This window comes from Bemisia tabaci, chromosome 2 (assembly GCF_918797505.1).
Source record: "Bemisia tabaci chromosome 2, PGI_BMITA_v3".
Classification (NCBI taxonomy): domain Eukaryota; kingdom Metazoa; phylum Arthropoda; class Insecta; order Hemiptera; family Aleyrodidae; genus Bemisia; species Bemisia tabaci.
In genome coordinates, this window is record NC_092794.1 from 22594845 (window position 1) to 22616470 (window position 21626).

The 21626-nt window shown below is 35.7% G+C and overlaps 2 protein-coding genes across 2 annotated transcripts in view; one reads left to right on the plus strand and one right to left on the minus strand.

Annotated features, from left to right (window-relative positions):
* Positions 1-21603, plus strand: LOC109043619 (ornithine decarboxylase). The gene is made up of 11 exons (XM_019060889.2): positions 1-247; positions 4718-4894; positions 5371-5578; positions 6357-6453; positions 8758-8834; positions 9189-9361; positions 10055-10170; positions 11002-11183; positions 15123-15374; positions 16589-16800; positions 17867-21603. The coding sequence occupies exons 3-11, from the start codon at positions 5489-5491 to the stop codon at positions 18033-18035; spliced, it is 1368 nt and encodes a 455-aa protein (XP_018916434.2). The 5' UTR covers positions 1-247; positions 4718-4894; positions 5371-5488; the 3' UTR covers positions 18036-21603.
* Positions 20815-21626, minus strand: part of Der-1 (derlin 1) — an 8764-nt gene continuing 7952 nt past the window's right edge. Inside the window, exon 8 of the mRNA XM_019060916.2 lies at positions 20815-21600. The gene's annotated coding sequence lies outside the window, so the exon portion shown is untranslated. The remainder of the gene's footprint in view (positions 21601-21626) is intronic.

A 21626-nucleotide genomic window follows, 5' to 3' on the forward strand; every position in this document is an offset into this window, starting at 1 on the left:
TTTTCTTGCGTCTTGCGTTATTCGTCGTAAATTCCAAAGTCTGAATTTTTAAGTTGTTATCCTCTTTTATCGTCCCTTAACTTTCGTTGCAAGCAATGAGCAAGTGTTCATAAGCTTGTAGGTTGTTCATGAAACAACCTTCTCCCCTTTGTGCAGTTTTTATTTTTTCCGAAGTGGCTAAATACCTCTCACCATTCCGTCATTAACCGAAGGCCAGCCGAAAGGGTGGCTTCCATATTTTGTTGAGGTAATTTTTTTATTATATATTGAAGTGATGCTTTTAACTCAAGTTATTTTCGCTGGAACTCACTCTGCGTCGAATTTGAAGAGTTCTATACGTCCTTTACCATCCACCCTCCCTCAAAATGTCCATCAAGACTGAACTACCCTTAGATAGGAGTACTCCAAGATAAGACTCATTCGCCAATGATTTCAATGTTCATTCCTCTAAGTATGTTTTAGTCAAATGTTTCTCCGAATTTGGCTTACTTTGATCAATCGACCCGATACTTAATGACTTTCAATTCCACTGCCCTAGCATGATCTGACTGAAGGTCTAGGTATATTCATTACCACTTCGCCATTCGTTGTGATTCTCCAGATTGATCCGAATCACAGAATTAAGTTTTTTTCTTCTACCGAGGGGATAAGAAATGATGCGAGTAGAGGAGTGAATTTGTCTCAAGGTCTATTAGATTATTGCAGTGACAAAGAGGTAATGGAAGTAGGAGGCTTTTTCATTGGAGCAATTTGTCTGATTGCAACAAATGTGTATTATCTGGTGATTACATGTACAAATTAGACTCTCATGCCTTATCACAATATTTAAGACCAACTGAAGCTTTTGAGCATTATTATTCTTTTTGGCAATAGCAGCAGTATCTGTGTGATTTTTTTATTTTCTGTCTGAAAAAGTCAAACACCCTTTCTTATGATGACATCATACCAGTCTGAAACTCGCCCTTGAAAATTTTATTGATAAGAGAAAATCCCACCTATTTTCTTGTATCATATAAATGCGGCCAGGATTGAAGATTGACACTAGAGCCTATAAGGGAATCAAATATGCCAGTCAAGTCTCAAGTCTCTCATGATTCAATTACTGCTATGCACTTTCAGCATACCCTTATTTTATTTCATTCCCTTGATGAGGATGGTGAGAACAGTTCCTTGCTAATTTTCAATCTTTCATTTATCAATGTCCTCGGAGCAAATTATAGAAGTAGGTAGCTCTAATTTCAACCCTGAAAACATACAACATGTGTGTATTTTATTGTCCTTCAATAAGGTCATTTAATGGTTGAATGAGCTAGTTAGAGCTTGTTTCTGATAACTTTGTCCTTTACGTTACATGTATTGAATAGGGAATTCCCAATTCCGCACATATAGGAAAAAAGGGAAAGTTGTCTGGACCGGACTCTAACAAGTTATGCACCTGCGTCCAGGGTGTACATAGTCTAAGAAACAGACCACTGCTCCTACTAGTCTGCAACAGAATGTGACGGCCTTCAGATGCTACTACACACTTCCGCAAAATTAATTCTCGAAGCAAGTTGCTCTAACCCACTTTTGAAGAAAATTAAAAGTAGAATTGAAATAAAGTGAGATAAGAGGCTGTGTTAACCTACTACTAGAGCTAGCATAGGGAGAAAATTAATTTTAAGGAAGTACGAATCATTTCCGCCTTGCTGTCATGGTAATTGATTACCATTGTGGTATGGGTTTGGGTTAGTCCTAATCAGTATTTAACTAGAACTGGGGAAAGGAAAGAAGAGACAAATGTCACATCCAAAAATTGCACCATTCAACCGATATTTACATGCTAACCAATGGGCCAACTGATGATTGATGCATCTAGACTGATGTGACTTTTGTCTCTTCTTTTCTTTCCCCAGTTCTAATAAATATTCTTTGAGTGTGTACATGTATCAGTTTAGGAGCAGAAAGCCAAGCTATACTTCTTTCAATCTTAAATTCTCTTGTAGAGAGACATACTCTTGGTTGAAGATGGTCAGTAATCGGAGAATTTGTTACATTTCAGAGGCTTGGCAGAAGGCAGTAATATAGTAATTAATGTCTTGTCTAATTATTGTCTTAAACTAATAGTCTTGGTTTCAAAATCCTCATAGGATTTTGCTTGGAAAGTTGAGTTTTTTAAAATTCTGTGCCAGACGTCCCATCTGTAAATCCTTTTATGATAAGAGGAAGAATATGATCTAAATCGTTGGCAAAGGGGGGCTGGCTGCCCCTCTGCCCTCCGAAGGTCGATGACTATTCCCACAAAATTAGTGATGGTATAGAGTCGCTTAGTACCAGTAGACCTCATATGAGTCTTTGCCACCTCTCCATAAAATTTGTCTAGTTTTTCCTGTATCCTAGATTTGCCTAGTAACCCCAGATTTGTTGTCTGAAGGCAATCAACTCTTGAGCTATCACATTGTATGATTATTTGAGATTTAGTTGAACTACGTTTTGCATTAAAGGACTCCTAATTTTGGCTAATTTCAGAAACAAATGCGCCTATTGTTCCCCTATGCAGATAGGAGAAAAAATTATCTAGAGAAATTACATTTTTACCAATTTATTAGTGTTACTATTGTTGAAGAGAGTGAATTCCTTAGTTTAACATTATTTGCGGTGAAGTTTTGGGGTGCTTGATACAACATAACAAATTATTTTTTTAATATATTATATCAGATTGAATTTAGTTCTTGTCCCATTTTCGATGTGTGTGTGGTGGGGGTGGGAGGGTTTGTATAGTGTTAGAAAATATATCACAGAGTAGTAATTCAAATTGCTTCCAAGTAGAATCAAATAAATTTTACTCTTCCATGTAACCTGACTTTTTAGCCCTTTAGAACGGAAATATCAGACTTTTTTTGCATTGAATTCGATCAAAATTTTACGCTGAATCAGATTTTAGCTTTATATTGTCCTTTACCATTGACCAGCAAAAATTGTACAGATTTGCGGCTTTAAGTGGAGAAACCTTTAAAAATACACAATTTTTTTAACTCTTGCACTTAACTAACTACGTGTGTATGAGTGGGAAAAAAATTAAAACTGCATTATATTATCACATGCATTGTCTGGCAAGCAAGACTGACGCAGACAAGCCTAATAAGTTGGTCTATGTTACGGATAAAAAATTTAACTTTCGGTGATAACAGAGCCAAAAAAAAATTTCGGCTGATGAACTGATTCACCACTATCAAAATCAGAGGATTCTGGCCTCAGAAAAAATGCTCGGGTCTTTAAATATCAACCTTTATTTTTTCGGAAAACCATGGCTCTAATAGTAAAATGTATTTGATACTACTCCTCCCCTCATTAGTTTTCAAGCTATTCCTTCTTCGAGTCATTTTTTGAGTTCCAGTATCATATTGACGATTTATGCGCAGGTAATTCAGCATTCGGTGAGATAAGAGGATTTAAGACCCTTGTAAATTTGATGATTGTACTGCTAATCTTGTTGATTTTTCCTTTGACCGGTGTGTTGGTTTTGATAGTCTTTAACCCTAGCTTTGAAAGTTAGCTTATATCGGGGTTTTCTCTTCTTTTCCATACTGTAAGCACCTACCCACTTTTTTTTCTGTCCTTTTTTTTCGCATTGATGGCAGATTTCACTTTTGCTGATGTTCTATTTTCCCTAAGTAACCCAATTAAGCGTATTATTCTGCTGCTTTGTTACAATCCAACGGATAAATCAATTAAACCAATTTTATCTTATCTGCTCTCTCTCTCCTATCATGTGTTTTAAGTCAACCCACTTTATGTAACTTTTTTCGCTTGAAATCCTAATCATGTTTCCTTGTTAGCTGAGATCTTAAAATTGAATTGACAGATTTACTCCTTAAAATTGAATTTCTGATGGAAAATGGATTCTATGGCAAGAATCAGCCTGGGTATTTCAACCCGTTAGTGTGTGAGATAGGTAGCTAATTCCCACTTTAACATTTCTGTAGGCACTTTTATCATCATTCAAAACCAATTTAATGTGAAGAAGTGGCATACTTTACAATTTTCACAGGGAACGTCGGTTTTGGTATTTTTGTCATCAACCCAAAACTATAAATGGATTGCATTTTGCAAAAAGGAACCAAGATCATTCCAATGTCGCTAAAATGGTGCATTTTTTTTTACCTTACAAATATAAACTAATCATTTAGACAAGTTTTATTTTTACTCCCAATAAACTATAAATTCAAGACAAAAATTACCTTTTTTTATTTTTTGCATGATTTCAGTAAATTTACTGCCAAGTGTGTAAGTTGCACAATCCTAGCAACATCGGAATTCTCTTGGTTCCTTTTTTGCACTAAAACTATGATACTGGAAAAAGGATGTTTCCCTTGAAGAATGGGTACAGCATTTCAATAATGATCTCCTATGTTAAGGATTAATACTATATGAATACTCAATTGTTGCCAAAGTTCCACAAAGTAAATATTTAATTTTGAGACCTGTCCTCAATGTTTTACCTAGAAATTTTCAGGTACTCCTACAATACTAGTTCAAATTGTGGATCAAAATTTTTAAAAACTCGGCAATTTTTGAAGTTCATGTAGCATTTTGTTTAAGTGTAGTAGTGTTATAATACTTGCTCTAAATGTCGTCCCTTTTAAGGGTTTTTATTTTTCTCTTTGTGCTGTACTTACCCTTAGTCAATCAGATCATTTTGAATATTTGACGCTATGATTTTTCTTTGTTTTTACAGGGCGCGGGTCAGCTGTCAGCTCCCGTATCTCAACAAGGCGACTGCAGAGTTACTGTGGACTGGGTGATCGCACTCAACGTTGATCCTCCTTGGAGCTGCTGACACTCCTAACAGTTTTTAGCCTCGGTCCGGTCTAGGTCGCCACAAACCTGTCTGAAACTGGACACCGGCTGCCTCGTAAGTTTTTTTTTTTTCCCTCTCCAATATTTTCTCATGAGTCAAGTAATAAGCTCTGTGTTATGTTAATCAATTTCAGCTGTGTTATGTTTAGTGACTAATTTAGAGGCCTACATTTAATATATTATCATTGATAAATGGTCCCAAAACACAAACAACTTCATCGTTTTTACATTATTTTTGCGAAGGTGGTTAAATGCACTTGAGTATAATTTGTAATGAGCGAACACCACGAATACTCAGCACAAAATTCGAACTTGAACTTTTTTTCTTTTGTTTTTGTCTTGAAGCAATCAAACATTGACACATCAATAGGGGCACAAAATCAGTCTGTGATATATTTTAAGGCAGCGAAACAACATTATGACAGGTGCTTACATGACTGCTTTCTCTTCGTTGTTTACCTTGATTTATGTTTAAATTGATGCATTGAGTTTATTTTCATCATTAACTCTGTTGTTTTTCTTATTTTTCAGTTTGCTCTTTTGAAACATTAGCTCTAGAGTCAATATTTGCAAACAATATTTGTTCACAAATAAATCTATTTAACCAACGTACTCAATTTGTGTCATTAGTCTTATTTAAATAATCATAATGAAGCTTACCGAAGTCGAAGATCAAATTTATGTCATGAAGTCTTCTACCAACGCAGCCAAAGTTCTTCAAACAATTGCTGAATCAGGGGTAAGTTATAGTATTATTGCAGTATGTGCCTTACCAGTGATGGTATTTCTTAAAAATTCTGACTCTCCCATGTTGTGCGACAAAAAGGACCCAGGTTATTAATTAGCCGAATTAACCTGGGTGGATATGAGAACAGCCTGTTCTCATAATCCTCAAAAGTTTTTAATAATCTATTTTTCTATCTCTTAAATATTTCTTAATTTCTCATAATATTAGGGGTGAAAGCCTATTATCTATCAGCAGAGCTTGAGCTGAAAAGAGAACACTGATTTATAACTTGAGAACATTTTTCTGAGATCTTTGCTTTGAAATTCAATGCGAACATGAAAGGCTTACATAGAAGATTAAAAGCGCCCCATCTTGACTTACTAAAAACGAGGTAACACAAGAACAAGGGAGGTGAGCACCAACGGATCAGGTGAGAGCAAAACAGTGGTGCAGGAGCCTCTCAATCATGCAAATGACGGGTCACAATTGGTTGGAAACGCATATTAGAAGGTCCCAAACATGAACTTTAAGTATGGGAAAGCGCAAAAAAAGGAATCTTAAAATTGTAAATGAAAAATAGTAATCATGCAAGTTTGAAATGATCCGTTTTTGCACTCTAAAAGAGATTCTATTATACGGGAATTTCAGATTTTTATCTCTAAATCTGAATTCCAAATCTATGATTATGTTTTTATTGATTGATCGATTGCTTAATTTATTTGATGATGTGTGATGGAAAAAATGTATTCATACGCCTTCTCTTCCATTCTTTCCTTTTTTTCCCCCTTAGGTCAAGGATGAGGCGTTTTACATCCTGGATATAGGAACCATCATTCACAAACATCACGAATGGCTGAGCAAACTACCTCGTGTGAAACCACATTATGGTAATTAAATCTCTGTTTTAAAGCCTTTGTTCCATCCTTAGGTTTTGTAGCAACTAGGATTACACGAAGAATTTCATTAGGCTAGGAAATTCCTAGAAAGGAAAATAAGTTAGTGTAAAACATTGAAAATAATTGAACAAGGAAAAGTGTAAAAAATTTGAATAGCAACAAATTGGTTGGAAATTGCGTTGCTTTTTATCAGATAATCATTATTTGTTAGTATTTTCAGTCAATCAGAAGTCATCTTTTGACGCAGCTGCAGAAGTATTGTATATATTCTTAATGTTATACAAGCTCATGTGTAGAAGCTGCTCCTCCGTGAGTAAACACTTTCCTAATCCCTTATCAGTTGCAAGAGCAAGTGTAATATGATGATAATGGTCTAAACAAATAGTTGTTTTCTCTGAGAATCAGGGCTTATCAGTAATACATAGTCTGTAAATCAAAGTTCTGATCAAAAGAGTGCTTATCAAAGTCCACAGAATTGCTTACCAGATCATGGCTTTCGCTCTTAATTCACAACCTTTGTCAAGAAAAGATCTATGTCTGCTCTTCAAAGCAAAGCATAAAGTGATAAGAGATAGCTGCGTAGAGTACATAGAGCCGTAATGTAATCGGGAGAGCTGGCGCCACTTTTAAGCATTTTCCAGGTTCCGAATTCTGAGACTCCTGTGTGAGGCCGGGTCACTTTTTTGATACATAATTGATTGTTTTCGATACACAGGGACCTGACCATCTGATGTAATCATAGATGATAGGAATTACTACGTATTTCACACTGCCATTTTGGATCAAACATGTATAGAAAAAGTGACGCGAGGTTGGCGCACACCGGGCTCGGAACTTGTTGACCGGAACATGGCGTCAGCTCTCCCATTTACATTATGACTCCATTTACTCTATGGATAGCTGCAAGATATCAACCTGCCTTAAATTTTGAAGAGCTCCATAATATTATCGGTGAAGATGAAAGAAGTCAAAATCTCTACCCAAGGGCAGATTGGGACCTAAAAATTTATTGGGATATTCGGCCCATTAGTGCTCAGACCAGCTTACTTTAGTTGCCTTTTGACGTTTGAAAGAGACGACCCAATTCAAAACTACCCTAAGTATGAACCTGCCTTCCAGGATTTTTTCCGGTATTCCCACTTGCCTGTCTGCCTCTATCCATACCACTAAGTACTATAATTAAATATCCATTTTAAATTTTAATTTAAGTAGACATCAGCATTCTCATCTACTGTCATTACTAATAATTTGAGTGAACAGAGACCCTTTCTCCTCCATTTGAAGCACTTCGAACTTGGAACTATATTTTACCCATTACTACTCTTCTGATCATGTTTTTCATTAAACTTTGTTGCTATCATTGTAGTCATGGACAGTGGCATATGCAGGATAGGGTTCTGGGGGGACACAAAGCTCCCACCAGGGGGTCTGGAGGGTATGGAATATCTCCGAGGTGCAGCAGGGGATCCAGGCCACCCTCAGAAAATTTTGAGAATTTTGACCCCGTTAGACCCCCTTTTTTAACAATTTCTGTCATGAAAAGTGACAAGAAGCTCTCCACTGTTTCTCCCCGAAAAGACCTTACAAAAGTGGAAACCCGTTTTTACAAGACCAAATGGGATGTTTTGTTTTAAGTATGAGATGAAAAAAATCCACTAACTGCCTGAGGGAAAAATGAGGCTTCTGAGGCGACACTTGAGGCCCTTTCGTCCGACTTCGAATCCTTCCACCTATTTTTCCTAGACGAAAATATCATCGTGTTCTCTCCCTGTCCAATTTTTCGATTTAGCTTGTCTTTTTCTCTATTTTTGGGGGCTCAGGGGGGGGGGGTTGGTTTGGACCCCTTGGTCCAATGAAAATATTAAAGAACATTCCATGACCAGTGGCATATAGACCGGGGGAGGGGGGGGACCAAGTGGTCCGGACATTTCCTTTGCTTCCTTTCCTTTGATTTAGCTTATCTTTTTCTCTCTTTTTGGGGGCTCTGGGGGGGGGGGGTTGGTTTGGACCCCTTGGTCCTCCCCCCCCCCAGAGCCCCCAAAAAAGAGAGAAAAAGATAAGCTAAATCAAAGGAAAGGAAGCAAAGGAAATGTCCGGACCACTTGGTCCCCCCCCTCCCCCGGTCTATATGCCACTGGTCATGGAATGTTCTTTAATATTTTCATTTTGTAAATGTTGATAAGGAGCATGCTGAACAGTGATCATGAAATAACATTTGAAAGTCACACATGTTTTCAGGTTGTCATATTTCCCTTAAATGGCAAAATTTTATTGTTTTCGTTTATCCTGTTTCAGCTGTCAAATGCAATGATAATATCCTTGTTTTGGAAACTCTTGCAGCTTTGGGTGTGGGTTTCGATTGTGCTTCCAAGGTTTGTTTCTTTTCCTGCAGTTTTGTCTTTTCAAAATGAACATTGTCTCTATTTTTTCATATGACTGAGTCAGTCCAACTAATTTTTTTTTTTTTCTCTCTCTCTTTTGAATGTTCTAAATGGCTTGAATGATTTCCACAATAAACGAGCATAATTTTTCTTTTGTAAGTAATTTTCAATTGCAAAATGCAGGCGCTCTCATTTTTCATGCATTTTCTGATAATTGAAGGAAGAAGAAAAAACTGTGTAACAGCCCCTTTATTGGTATCAGCCAAGCTATTGTGCCTAACAAGTTATTGTGGCATTTTTATCTTCAGTGAAAGACTTCACATTCGTTTTTTCTCTGCCTTTCAGGGTGAATTGAATAAAGTTTTGAGTCTCGGTGTAGCAGCTGACAGGATAATTTTTGCTAATCCAGCCAAACCTGCTTCTCATATCCGGCATGCTGCTAGTCTCGGAGTTGGGTTGATGACTTTTGACAATGAAACTGAACTGCACAAAGTGAAAGAACTCCATCCTGATGCAAAGTAAGAAAAAAAAAATAAGAAATCAATTTCTCAGTAGTTCGATTTAGGATTTAATAACTGAGGTAACAGTTAACTGTTAAATACCTGTTCGGTTTGCTTCATAGACAACTGATTACGGACTTTGGAATCTATCTCATCGGTGTGAAGTGACAACTGTTGTTGTCCCTGCAGCAAAGCCTTCTAGAACAGCCATTCTTATAATATTCACATCTTCATCTTTTTCATAGCAGCATGTATCACAGGCAGTTACTTACTTTACTGCCCTGTTGAGGAAAAAGACGGTGCCTACAATGAGAAGGCTTTCAGCCAAAACCAACCAATGTAGGCCTGATAATATGGTATTTTATTTATGTACTGGTCTCATGCTTCTCATGCATTTCACACAGTAAGATTTCAATTTTTGTGTAATTTTGTTCCTCCAAGAGCGTAAGGTAATAGGTTAAAATAAATTGACCCATGATGAATAGTACCTATGTACTCGGGTACTTTTTCCTAGCAGGACAGCATACTTGAACTAGTTGTAAGATTTTTGTACCTTTTCTGCCAACTTCTTCGAAATTATAAGACCATCAATATTGAATTTTATCTGATGAATGATTCTTCCTCTATAATAAAGGTGAAAAGCACATTTATTTTTCCTAGTTAGGCTTACTTTTTTCTGTTATGATCGAACGAACTTTCTCGTGTGTGCAGATTGGTCGTGCGTATTCGGTGCGATGCAGCTGTTTCTCAGTGTCCTCTTGGAATGAAATTTGGCTGTGATGCAATTTTAGAAGCTCCGCACTTGATGAAACTTGCAAACTCACTTGGTATGTTAATATTTTCTCATTGTTTGGTGTTAAATCAAATTTAATTATTTTCAACTGAGTTTCGAGACTTAAACCCCTCGTGCAAGTGAAAAAAGTAGCTCCTAAGCTGTAGAATAATGGGACAGGGTGTCTGCAGGTCTGGAAAACCAAGAATTGCCACAAGACCAAGGAAAAGTCAGGGAATTTTATGAAAAAGACTGGAATTTTAAAAAAACATTGAAACTTGAAAGGTTTAAAAACATCAGTGCTAAAACTGAGTAGTCTGGGGTTCAATGCTTTGAGTTACATTCTAAGTTGTGAATAGAGGAATAATTTTCAATAAAGTTTAGTCAATTGAATGACAAATGCTTGAAGAATAAAAGATCCATATTTTTCCGTCATCTGCTGAGAAATAAATACCAATAATTGTTCATTTTCATTTCCATTAGTGCAAATTGTCGATGTGAAGTTACGGAATTTTGATCATTTTAGTCAGGGGGAACCTAGAAAAGTCAAGGAATTTTTTCTGCCAAATCTGTAGACACCTTGAATGGGGTACAGTTCCAATAGGAATATCTGGGAAAATGAAACTCAAAGATTGCTCTTTTTATCCAATTTTTTATTGTGACTTTTGAAGAAAGCAAGGATGATTCAATCCAAAAGTTTTAAAATTGCATTCCTCCCTGTGGATTATTGCTGAAGAGAGAATGAACTCTTAAAATTTTTGTCTCCAATAATTCAAAGGTCGAACAAGTTCTTATGGTTCCTTCAGAGATTGGACTGGGTAAGCTGAAATTCATCAAATGTAACATGGCCTTTTCGTGTTAGCAATCTGTTGTTCCTCTTTTTCAGGCCTGGAAATTGTTGGCGTAAGTTTTCACGTTGGTTCAGGATGTCAAGATCCTCCAGTGTTCCGCAAAGCAATATCCCTAGCTAGAGGCTTGTTCGATCTGGGCTTTGAATTGGGTTTCAATATGCATCTCTTAGACCTTGGAGGAGGGTTCCCTGGCGATTCAAGCTCATCCATCGATAGGGTGAGTATTTCGTCTCTTGAAATCCAACATCAAATTTTTGAACATTTTAGAATCATTCTCAGTCCTCTTCTTCTTTTTTATTTATTTTTATCTTGATTCTTATTTAAGATATTGTTGGTCTTTTGTTTGTTAGCTTTTGACTGCTGAAATGTCAGATCAGGCCTTTTGATCAGAACTGAGGGTCCTTTATCACATAACTTGCTGAAACAAATTATGATGAATTTAAATCAACAAAAAAAATATACAAAATTGCAGCCCTTTAATGAGTACGAATTAGGAAACGAAATGAAAAGTTTTAGGGGGCTAGAAAGCTTATGGTAATGATATAGTATAAAATAAATATAGAAGAACAGGTATCTTAAAAAAACAATACTAAAATATTTTTAGACACATTGTCAGATAGTCATGACTGCCTGCAGTGACATTAGGACGCAGTGATTTTTCTGTTAATATCTCACAAAGAGGAAGCCCTTAGTGCCCGCCTCCGATTTTGACAAATTTTTCGGAGAATATATTCCCCAGGGAACTAAAATATGTGATCCAACTACTCCCACTACTGAGCCTTACGAGAGTCATTGTGAATTTTCAAAAATCACAAATTTTCAGCAAGCAAATGGTTCATGCTCACAAACCGAGCACATTTACGCCACAGCTGCCATTGCCTGGCAGTGGCTGAGTGGACTGCTCCCCTCATTATGCAAGGTTGTTGGTTTGAATCCCATCCCTGAGCTATAATTTTCATCTTTCTTAAACTTCTCTTCGGTCACCTCTAATCACTCATAATCATTGGTTATTGCTACTTATTTGAAGGAAATTGATGTGATAACTTCAAATAACGCCATCTTCATTTAATTCGGATTAATAAAAAATAAAACCAATAAATATGTCCCTCAAAATTTGTATCCTCCCTCTCATTTTTAAGGTATCAATTTGACGTATTTATGCCAAAAAGAACCATGTTCCACGCAAACGGTATGCACATAGTTCCTTTTAGCATAAATACGTCTTACGTATATGTAAGACGTATTTGTGTTTTACTTTTGTCTGGTTTATTGGTTACGCAAGGTGGATAATGAAGAAGTATAAGTAATGTGCACCTTTTGAGAGCTCTGATCAGTAATTATTTATCATCAGTTGATTGCTTATTACCTGGAATAATTTTTTGGCGCTTAGGTACAAGAGGAAATAATTGACTCTGAATGAGTTTTCTTTTTCCTAACAACTCACCCCAACATAAACGCAAGCTTTTCGTGTTTACACAACCAGTTGTGCTGTCTTTTTCACTTTTGCGGGCTGCGGGGCTTGATTAGTGGATTCCATGGAATCTTGCTCCAAATGCTGTGACGGAGATCGAGGAGATGAAAATGAGGAAAGAAACGGTTATTCCAAGTTGGACGTGACCGAGATGGATATTGATGCAGCCAAGCGTAAGGTGTATGTATGGAATGAACTCACACTGGTGATGGAGTTACCTAGGTGTTACTCATATTCAAATCATATCTTCCTTTTTGTCTGTAAGACTCTCTTTCCTCTATCTATCGCCATTCTTCAAGTGTACAGATCAGAAACGTCATAGTACACAAGAGCCTCTATTTATGATCAATGTCCCCTAAATGACTCTTTAGTATATTACATTATTACACATTTGTGGAGAAAAAAATGTAGTGCTTTAGCACATCTTATTTACATCCAGAAAAATTGGTAGAGAAAATTAGTATTATCAGAGTTAGAATTTGAAGCTTTAACTTAAATTTTTGTTTTTTTTTGGCTTTGTTCACCCCTCAGTGTGAACTTGAACACTATTCTACAACCCTGCTTACTCACATCTTTGTCGATTTAAAAAAAATTTTCAGCACTTGCACATCTGTCAAATTGCTTCGCTTTTGTTAAGAGCAAAGCATTATCTTTATACCCATTTCTGTGAGGTAGAAATTATCCTACTCATAAGTGAATGCAAATCGAGAAAACTTTGTTATAGAACTGATGTGACAACATGTGAAGCTAAGTTTTTCAAGCCATAGAACAACTAATCTTTTGAAACTCATATTGTGAGTCTTTAGATATCGTAAAATATGAGTGAAGTAATTATCTGTATCTCTTACGGTGATGTCATAAATGACTCACTCTCACTGATCATTCTTACGTCACTCATTCCTGTAAAAAAATATTTTCCCTTCAAGACTAAATTTTTTTTCAATTCCTGATTATTTGCCATCCTGTATCTCATTTGAATGTACATTTCTCTGTAGATATCTATTTGTTGATTGCGGAAAATAGTGTTCTCAGATTGCTCCGATAACAAGATGTACCATGAATCAATTCTGTTGGTGTACTATGTTTGGTCTTGGATATTTAAATTAGCCACCGGATGACAAGTGCAAAATTTTGAACGCGTTCATTCCTCAAACAATTTTATCTCCCGCCTTCGAAATGAGCATCTGTTTTAAGTGTACTGTCGGAGATCCAGTGAGCATCTGAAATGTTCTAACTGTTGGGCAGAATTTTCTTTGGAGATATGATCATGAACCTACTAAAGTTTTTTTTTAAACTTTGAAACATAGGTTTTGACTAGGCTGTTGGAAATCTACTGGCAAACCAATTTTTTCTCATAGTTTATTGATTTCTCTACTAACTTTACTGAATTTTCAGTATTCAAAAGAAATGAAGGCTTTAGTGCGAGAGAATGATAAGAAAGATGGAATTTGCATTTTTTCAACTGTTGCCTCATGTAGCATGAGAGCCAAGTGCCATAACAGAGGTTCACCTCCCCGTGGATCTTGACCAATTATTTTCAGCTACATTACCCCTTGTTTTCATTCTAGGTCTTGAGCCTGCCCACTTTCAAGTGATGCACTCCCCTTTGTTCTAATTTTTTCTTTTCCAACTATTTGTTAGCTGGTGACTACTGCTTTTGATACATTTTTCTATTTTCTACATGGAAAACTGTGACAACTTTGTATATAAACCCCTCAATTATTGTAAGGAGGTCTATTTTTAAAATGTGCTTGAATGTATTCGTTCAAGTAAAGAAACTCGGAAGATATTACAGATGAATTGGATGCATTTATGCTGAAAAGATCTTTGCGCAAATGATCAAAATCAAAGGGAACTGCGTAGCATAAAAACCCTATGCACATAGTTCCTTTCCGATTAAGTTCATCCTCCAATGGTTTCTTTTAGCATAAATAGGTACAATTGGACTACATTTTGCACTTAGGAACTACAATCTCTGGCTCAGTTTAGAAACTACATACGTACCATCATTTTCCGTAAACACATAAGTGTTTTTATGGATGAGCCAAAAATTGTAGTTCCTAAATGCAAAATGTAGACCAATCGGATGGATTTAAATCCATCCAATTGATACTGAATTGATCAAGAATCACCCTGACTGCATCAAATGTTTCCTAATTTTCTCTAACATTTTGTTTTTTCCCCTTTTTTTGGTGTATTTTCTGTATAATCCAGGGAAAATTTACAGAAAGTTTCAAGGCGATATGCCTTTCAGTTTCTTGTTAAGACAATTAAATATGAAAGGAAATTACCCTACATGAAATGGGCTGCATTTTGCAATAAGGAACTACAATCTCTGGCCAGTAGATGAAGACACCTATCTGCATTGAGAAACCATTTGCAAATAAGTTGTTTCTAAAATGAGCCAGAAATTGTAGTTCCTGATTGCAAAATATGGTCCACATGCAATCAAACTGACTCTAGTTAAGTCCGTTGGACTTGACCCTTACCATACTTAAGTTCGACTCACCTGAAAACATTTTGTGTACGAAGTTGTGGACTTGTGGAGGTATCCATCGACCTGTTCACACAAATCTTCGGATTCAACGATAGAAAAATGACAACATCTCAAGTTTTAAGCACTCTAATGTAATTCTCCGTTGTAGTTTTCTTTCTTTTAATCCAATTTTTTTTTTGTCATTCCAGATTGCTGATATTATCAATTTGGCATTAGAGGATTACTTTCCTCCTCAAACCAACATTGAAATTATCGCAGAGCCAGGAAGATTCTATGTAGCCAGTGCTTTCACTCTTGCTACCAACATTCATTCAAAAAGAGAAATATATTCGACAGACAAGGAACTTTTACACACCATGTATTACATCAATGATGGCATCTACGGGAGTTTCAATTGCATTCTCTTTGATCATTACACTCCGACGCCTATTCCATTAACGGTGAGTATTGACCAGTAATTATCAATGATCTAATCGTGGCATTCAGGGTCTCAGTAAAGTGTCATTGGTTTAATTTATAAGATGAGGTTAGAACTTAAACATCAACATGAGTCTTTTTCAATTAAAACTTCAAGCAGAACATTTTGGACGCATTGTAAATTTTCAAATTCAACACATAAGTGAGGTATCAGTGTTTCTTGTATCCGTAACTTCTAATTTTCTGCTTGCCCAATAACTGAAGTTTACTCAAGTCACATCTGACACTAAAGAGGTACATGTAAAACAGGTCCAATCTCGCTCGTGATAGATGCTTTAAAGACTAGGCTCATTTACTCATCTGACAGTGCCGTGCCTTTTCCCATAGTTCTGACCCCTCCGAATACTTTGGAGAAAGAAAACCAGGAAAAACACCATATTATTCATCATTTCTCCGAACATGAGAAAAAAATGGAGTTTTAAATCCGAGGAAGTCAAATTTCTACCTTCAAGTCAAGACAAGTACTCAACTTGTATACTTGTTTGAAGACTTATTCAACTTGAGAGTCCCCTGTGCAAACTGCTTGTAGATATCTTCTCTTTTGATTATTTATAGGACAGAGTCTTTTGCTGGGTTTCCTAACTTTGAACTCAGCCCCGTCATCAGTCTTTTCTCAGGATTTGAAATTTTGGGAAGGAATGCCCCTACACACGATATCATATCATGATATCGTCGTATACACATGGTGTTACGCTGACTATCAGGCTTTGCAGCAATCCAGTGCTAAACTAAGGACATCACATAAACGGATTACATTTTGCAATAAGGAACCACAATCTCTAGCTCTTCTACAAAAACAGCTTTCTGCACAAGGAAACCAATGGCATACATGTTGTTTCTAAAATGAGCCAGAAATAGTGATTCCTTATTGCAAAATGTAATCCATATAAAGCGAGAAGTCATTTCAAAGCGAGTGTGCACTGGATGCACACAGAACTCTGCACTGGCACTTACCTTTCAATTCATGAACTTTGCTTTACTTTTAACTTGATTACTTGGCTTCTTGCTTTCCTCTTGTGTTGATCCATTTTCTTTAAATTTTGACAACATTTGAAGGTTACCCCATTTTTGCATAATCATTGTGGCTGTGTACACAAAGACAGTGTTTCTTCAAAGCAAAAGTTGCAAAGAAATGTGAAATGATTCTATTATTCACTTTTTTTTTACAATGTTACAGGACTCAAAAAGCGATCAAGTTTTCTCCTGTTCATTGTGGGGTCCAACATGTGATGCTTTAGATCGCATCATAGAAAATTCATTCTTGCCGAAAATGAATATCGGTGATTGGATAATTTTCCCTGACATGGGAGCATACACCGTCCCTGTTGCTTCCACTTTCAACGGGTTCCCTATCCCCAAAGTGTACGCTGTTGTTGATGAAAAAATCTGGTGAGTTTTCTTTGCATTCTTCTTTCAATTTTCTAAAATACTCTGTGTCAATGTATGCGTATCACTAATATCATATATTCAAGTCCTACTTATTGTCAGGTCATAATTTTTGATCACCCAAAAGTTAATCTCTCTTCCTTCCCCCCTCATTTTTTGATAAACACTGATTTCTCTGTTTTTCACAAGGTCTTAGTCTGACTGTGTGTATCAAGTGACATGGGTACTGGTAATACTTAAAAAATTACACCTCTCCGTTTTTCACAAGGTCTTAGTCTGACTTTGTGTATCAAATGACATGGGTACTGGAAATACTTAAAAAATTACACCTCTCCAGTTTTAATTTTTGAATTATCAAGCCGAAGTAAAGGCAGGTGGCCTATTACTGCCGTGCTAAGCAAGAACGCCGTAAATCCATCAAGACTTTCCCTCGTCTTTTGGAACTTAACACTTTATAGAATAAAAACCGCTTTACCCATGCACCTCAAATTTTCAGGTTAAGTTCTTCATAGTATTTGCAAAATAATTCTGTAAAAACATTGTCTCAAGGTACACAAGTTTTTCTGCTATGATACATTGTATCCAAAGAATGTAAAATGGCGTTTTTACGTTGCATGGTAAATTAGCTGCAAAAGTGCTCAACAATTGGTAACAGCTTTTCGAGTTGGGTCTACCGTGTAAAAATGATGTTTCTAAAGTAATTTTGCATGAGGTGTTCAATAGCGGATTGAAGAATGAATCCTGAAAATTATGAGGCTGTCACTAATTGGTGACTGTTGAAAAACAGCAATAAATTTGGATTTCGTAAATTTTGATATGCACTGTGATTTCTAACTCATGGAAGTATCTCATCAGTAATCATTTTTATGGCCAAGGAGACACGGTTTGTAATTCAATGTTATTTGTTCAACCATCGCTTGCAGATCACTTTGCTCAACTTGGTCCCTATGATGAAGATGATGGCACTTACACAATAAGAGCCTGCATGTAATACTAGCTAAGTAATGCCAGTTTACTTTTTGTTCTTATTTCTACATGTTTTAATGTTAATAATTTATGTTTTACCTAGGCCTGCCCTGAAGGATTGTGCTCCGCTCACCGATGACCACTTTGCAGTCTATCATTCACCTGCATCATTTGGCATTGGAGATTATTCTCCTAAGTGGCCTAAGGGCATGGATTCGGATGAGTTTGAAGAACCTCACCCGTACTTACTGGAATATCTCTCAGCTGACTGATATTCAATCTTTACCAACTTTTTCAATGGAACATGTTCTAGTTCGCTTTCCAGGTTAAAGAAATTTATATTCACTTCTTTTAAAAACATCAGGCAGCATCAGAATATTTCCTTTTACAATTCATTATCTCAGATTTTACGCTGCAACTCCACTCACTAAGTTTCACAGCCTGTCTAAAATCAATGACAGTATGAAATTATTCTTCTTTGAAATAATTACAGCATCACTTGTTGCATTTTTATCATAATTTTGAGAAACAAAATGCTGTGAAGACTCTAAAAATGGCTTAGTAACTTCTCAAAGTGTACACAACAACATTCTGAGGTGATATATTCTCTGCTGTATACTAAGTACCTCCTCATCAGGCCACCCAAGTTAAATACTAATCATTGTCCTATGATGCTGAATAGGAAAATTCTAATTGATTTTTATGGATCTAGCCTTAAGTTGTTATATGTTAAGACTCTGATTTTTTTGTGGTAGTCTTTTAACTTTCGAAATATTTTAAAGAAATTATTAATCATTAATTTTATCGATTCTCTGTAAATGATTCCACAATTCACTTCGGCAAAAGACAAGTTCATGTCATCAGCATCTCCTCTTTTTAGAGAAGAAAAGTTTTCCCTGTACTTATCATAGTTAATTCATCATTTTTTTCAATCTTAGTTAAAATGTATTTGATCGAAAACTTTAAAAATGGATCCTCAGAAATTTTATGTTGTTATCAGTCTAATAAGAATTATGTAGCTTTAAATGGTGTCCCTTTTTTCAGTTGCATTTTTTGTCACTTGTAGCAGTACAGTATGTTATCATAGGGTAAAAAAGAATATTTTACATGATAATCTTCCAAATGGTCTGAACCAATTGTTTCATTTCCTCCTCAAGGAGCAAGACTCACTGCTTTCACGTGTGTGAATCAAATACATACCAGCTTATCATAAAAACCCGATTTTACAAGCCATGTGTTCTCAAATATTTTGCATAAGAAATTATCACTAAAGTTTTTGAATAACTTCATTGTACAACAATGTCCGATAGGAGCCAACTCAGGAACATTTTTATCTCATTTGTATTTTGTATAACCCTCTTAACCTTTTGTCATTTACTAACTTTTGAAGTGTCATATTATCTAACTATTGATTCGCTGCAGTAATGTTTGGCTTTTTACTTGTGCATTCATGTGTTTTTCCAGTCACCGATAATTTTTGTGTGAACATTTCACTTTTCTCGATATTTCAGTTTTGAGTCGGAGAAAGCAGGTCGGTTACAAATGAATTTGAGCTCAGTCAAGCTCGAGCAATGCAATATTTGAGCACATTTTGATAGAAATCTTCAAGTTAAGGACACTTATGATTCCATACGTTGAGTTCCTATCAACAATTCCTCTGCCAGTCGCTCCAAAATTAAGTGAAAAACTGCATTTAGTTACAGAATGCTGCCTATTTTATTGATTCATTATTCATTAAATCTTACGACTGAACTTTTGTCGGTTCAATGTTTTATAATATTTTTAGAAACTTTAGTTTTACTATATTAGGAGACAATTGTGAACAACTAATGTTTGCAAATAATGATTCTAGAGCATAAGTGTTGTTTCTGTAGTGGCACAGAAACACACAATTTCAATTGAGTAAAGAGGCAGCCCGCGTGGTGCTTTCCATTATCTAATCATTATTTTTATTTATATTTTTTATGAACTTTCAGTAATTTATGTATTTTTATTTATTTTAATCAAAATTGTATAGTTTTAAATTGCATTGTTTATTTTGGTTACCATGCTGTCTGTGTAGTTCCAAAATCCTCATTGCATGTATACATTAAGCTCAGATATGAAAAATAAATAAATGTTAAAAAAAATTGAGAGTTTTTTCCTATGCTTCAAGTACCAAATACTTGATTTTGAAGATTTTACTCTTCACACTTGCACAAAAAATATCATTGGAACTTAATTTTCCTTCAAAGATCGGAATAGAATCAGACCTCTTCTATTTTTCCAATTCTGGATTTCAACGTATCAAATTCTGCTAAAAACAGACGTGAAATCCCTACTTTTTTGAAAAATCACAAGAAAGTTTTGTTCCACCACATTTTTGATCATGTGAAATGGTGCGTTGAAAAATCTGTAAATACGCAAGATGGATATCGGTTGTCAAACAGCACCAAATTTTAATGAGATTGAGCATAGGAGAGAGGAGCACTGATGGTGTTTCGTAAACTCCTAACGAATTTTTTAATGAAAAAAAGGGACAAATTTCATTATATCATATCCTAATGGAAAACGTTAAGATTTAAAGTAATAGGTGTCCTGAATAAATGATTTTAATGTGACTTCCTCTGAATGATGCATGCTCTGAATGAATCCCGATTTTCCACCCCACACATCGTCACCTTCCGGCCAAAGTATCACAAGCGCCATGCAACGTTTCAAAATTTCCGCCGCGATTTTATTTCTTTACAGAGAAATTTTGGTTGAATCTATTTGAAAATTTCATCGGCAGTGCAAAGAAACTTCAGTGAAATTTTCGGACAGCTTCGTTGCACGATTTCTCTGTAAAAAAATAAAATGACGGTGGAAATTTTAAAACATCGCATGGCGCTTGTGATACTTTGACCGGAAGGTGACGACATATAGAATGTCTCCTCATAGGTGAAGTGGCACCAAAAAGCACAAATTGTTAAAGGGAATGGGGCCTTCTGTCATAATGCAGTTCAAATTTTGAGACGGGAAAGAAGATGGAGGTTACTATTTTATAAGACTTCAAAGATAAAATATTGCCAATTTAACGATAAAATATCAAGTCCTATATTTACAGAGAAATTTTTTTTTCCATTTTAAACATTACAACAGTCTATAGACACTTTAACAAAAATGCATAATCAACTTATTCTAGCCATCGTTAATAGATACAGAAGTTATTTTCACTACATAGAAACTTGATGGAACAATACCAATTCAAAATATAGTTTGTATAGATCAAAATGATTTGTCAGTAGACTCTAACTGAAAGAGAATTCACAAATTTAAAAATTCATCTACGCGGTAAATGAAATGATTCATTTTGCATTTCACAATTGAATTTTAAGGGGCCAATAAGAGAAATCAGACCTGCATCACATTGAAAATAACATACGCTTCTATATTTTGCAACTAAGATTAGATTTGGATCAATTTACAACGCAGCTCATGTGCAACCAGCCACCTAGAGGTCGAAACTACTCAACATTTGATACAGTTACATTCCATTTGATCCCACCCTCCTCCCTAGTTTTAAAGGCAAAATAACTTATAAAGAATGACCGATTATCAATAATACAGAAGTTTCTATAAACTTGCTGATTGTTAGGATACAGAAAAATGGAATCACAGGATGGTCAGTTTGTGGAAAGACTTAAAAACTTGGTTTCGTTTGTAGACATGAGGAAGAAGAAAAAAAATTCATCCTAACTCCTGGATTGAAATTAAAAATGAATGATCGAAGTGCCAAAGTATGGGTTATTCAGGTATTGACATGATGTGGCCTTAATTTATCATAAGTTGAAGGTGAAACAAGTAAGAAGTAACTACCTGGAACATTCAAATTACAATTTTCA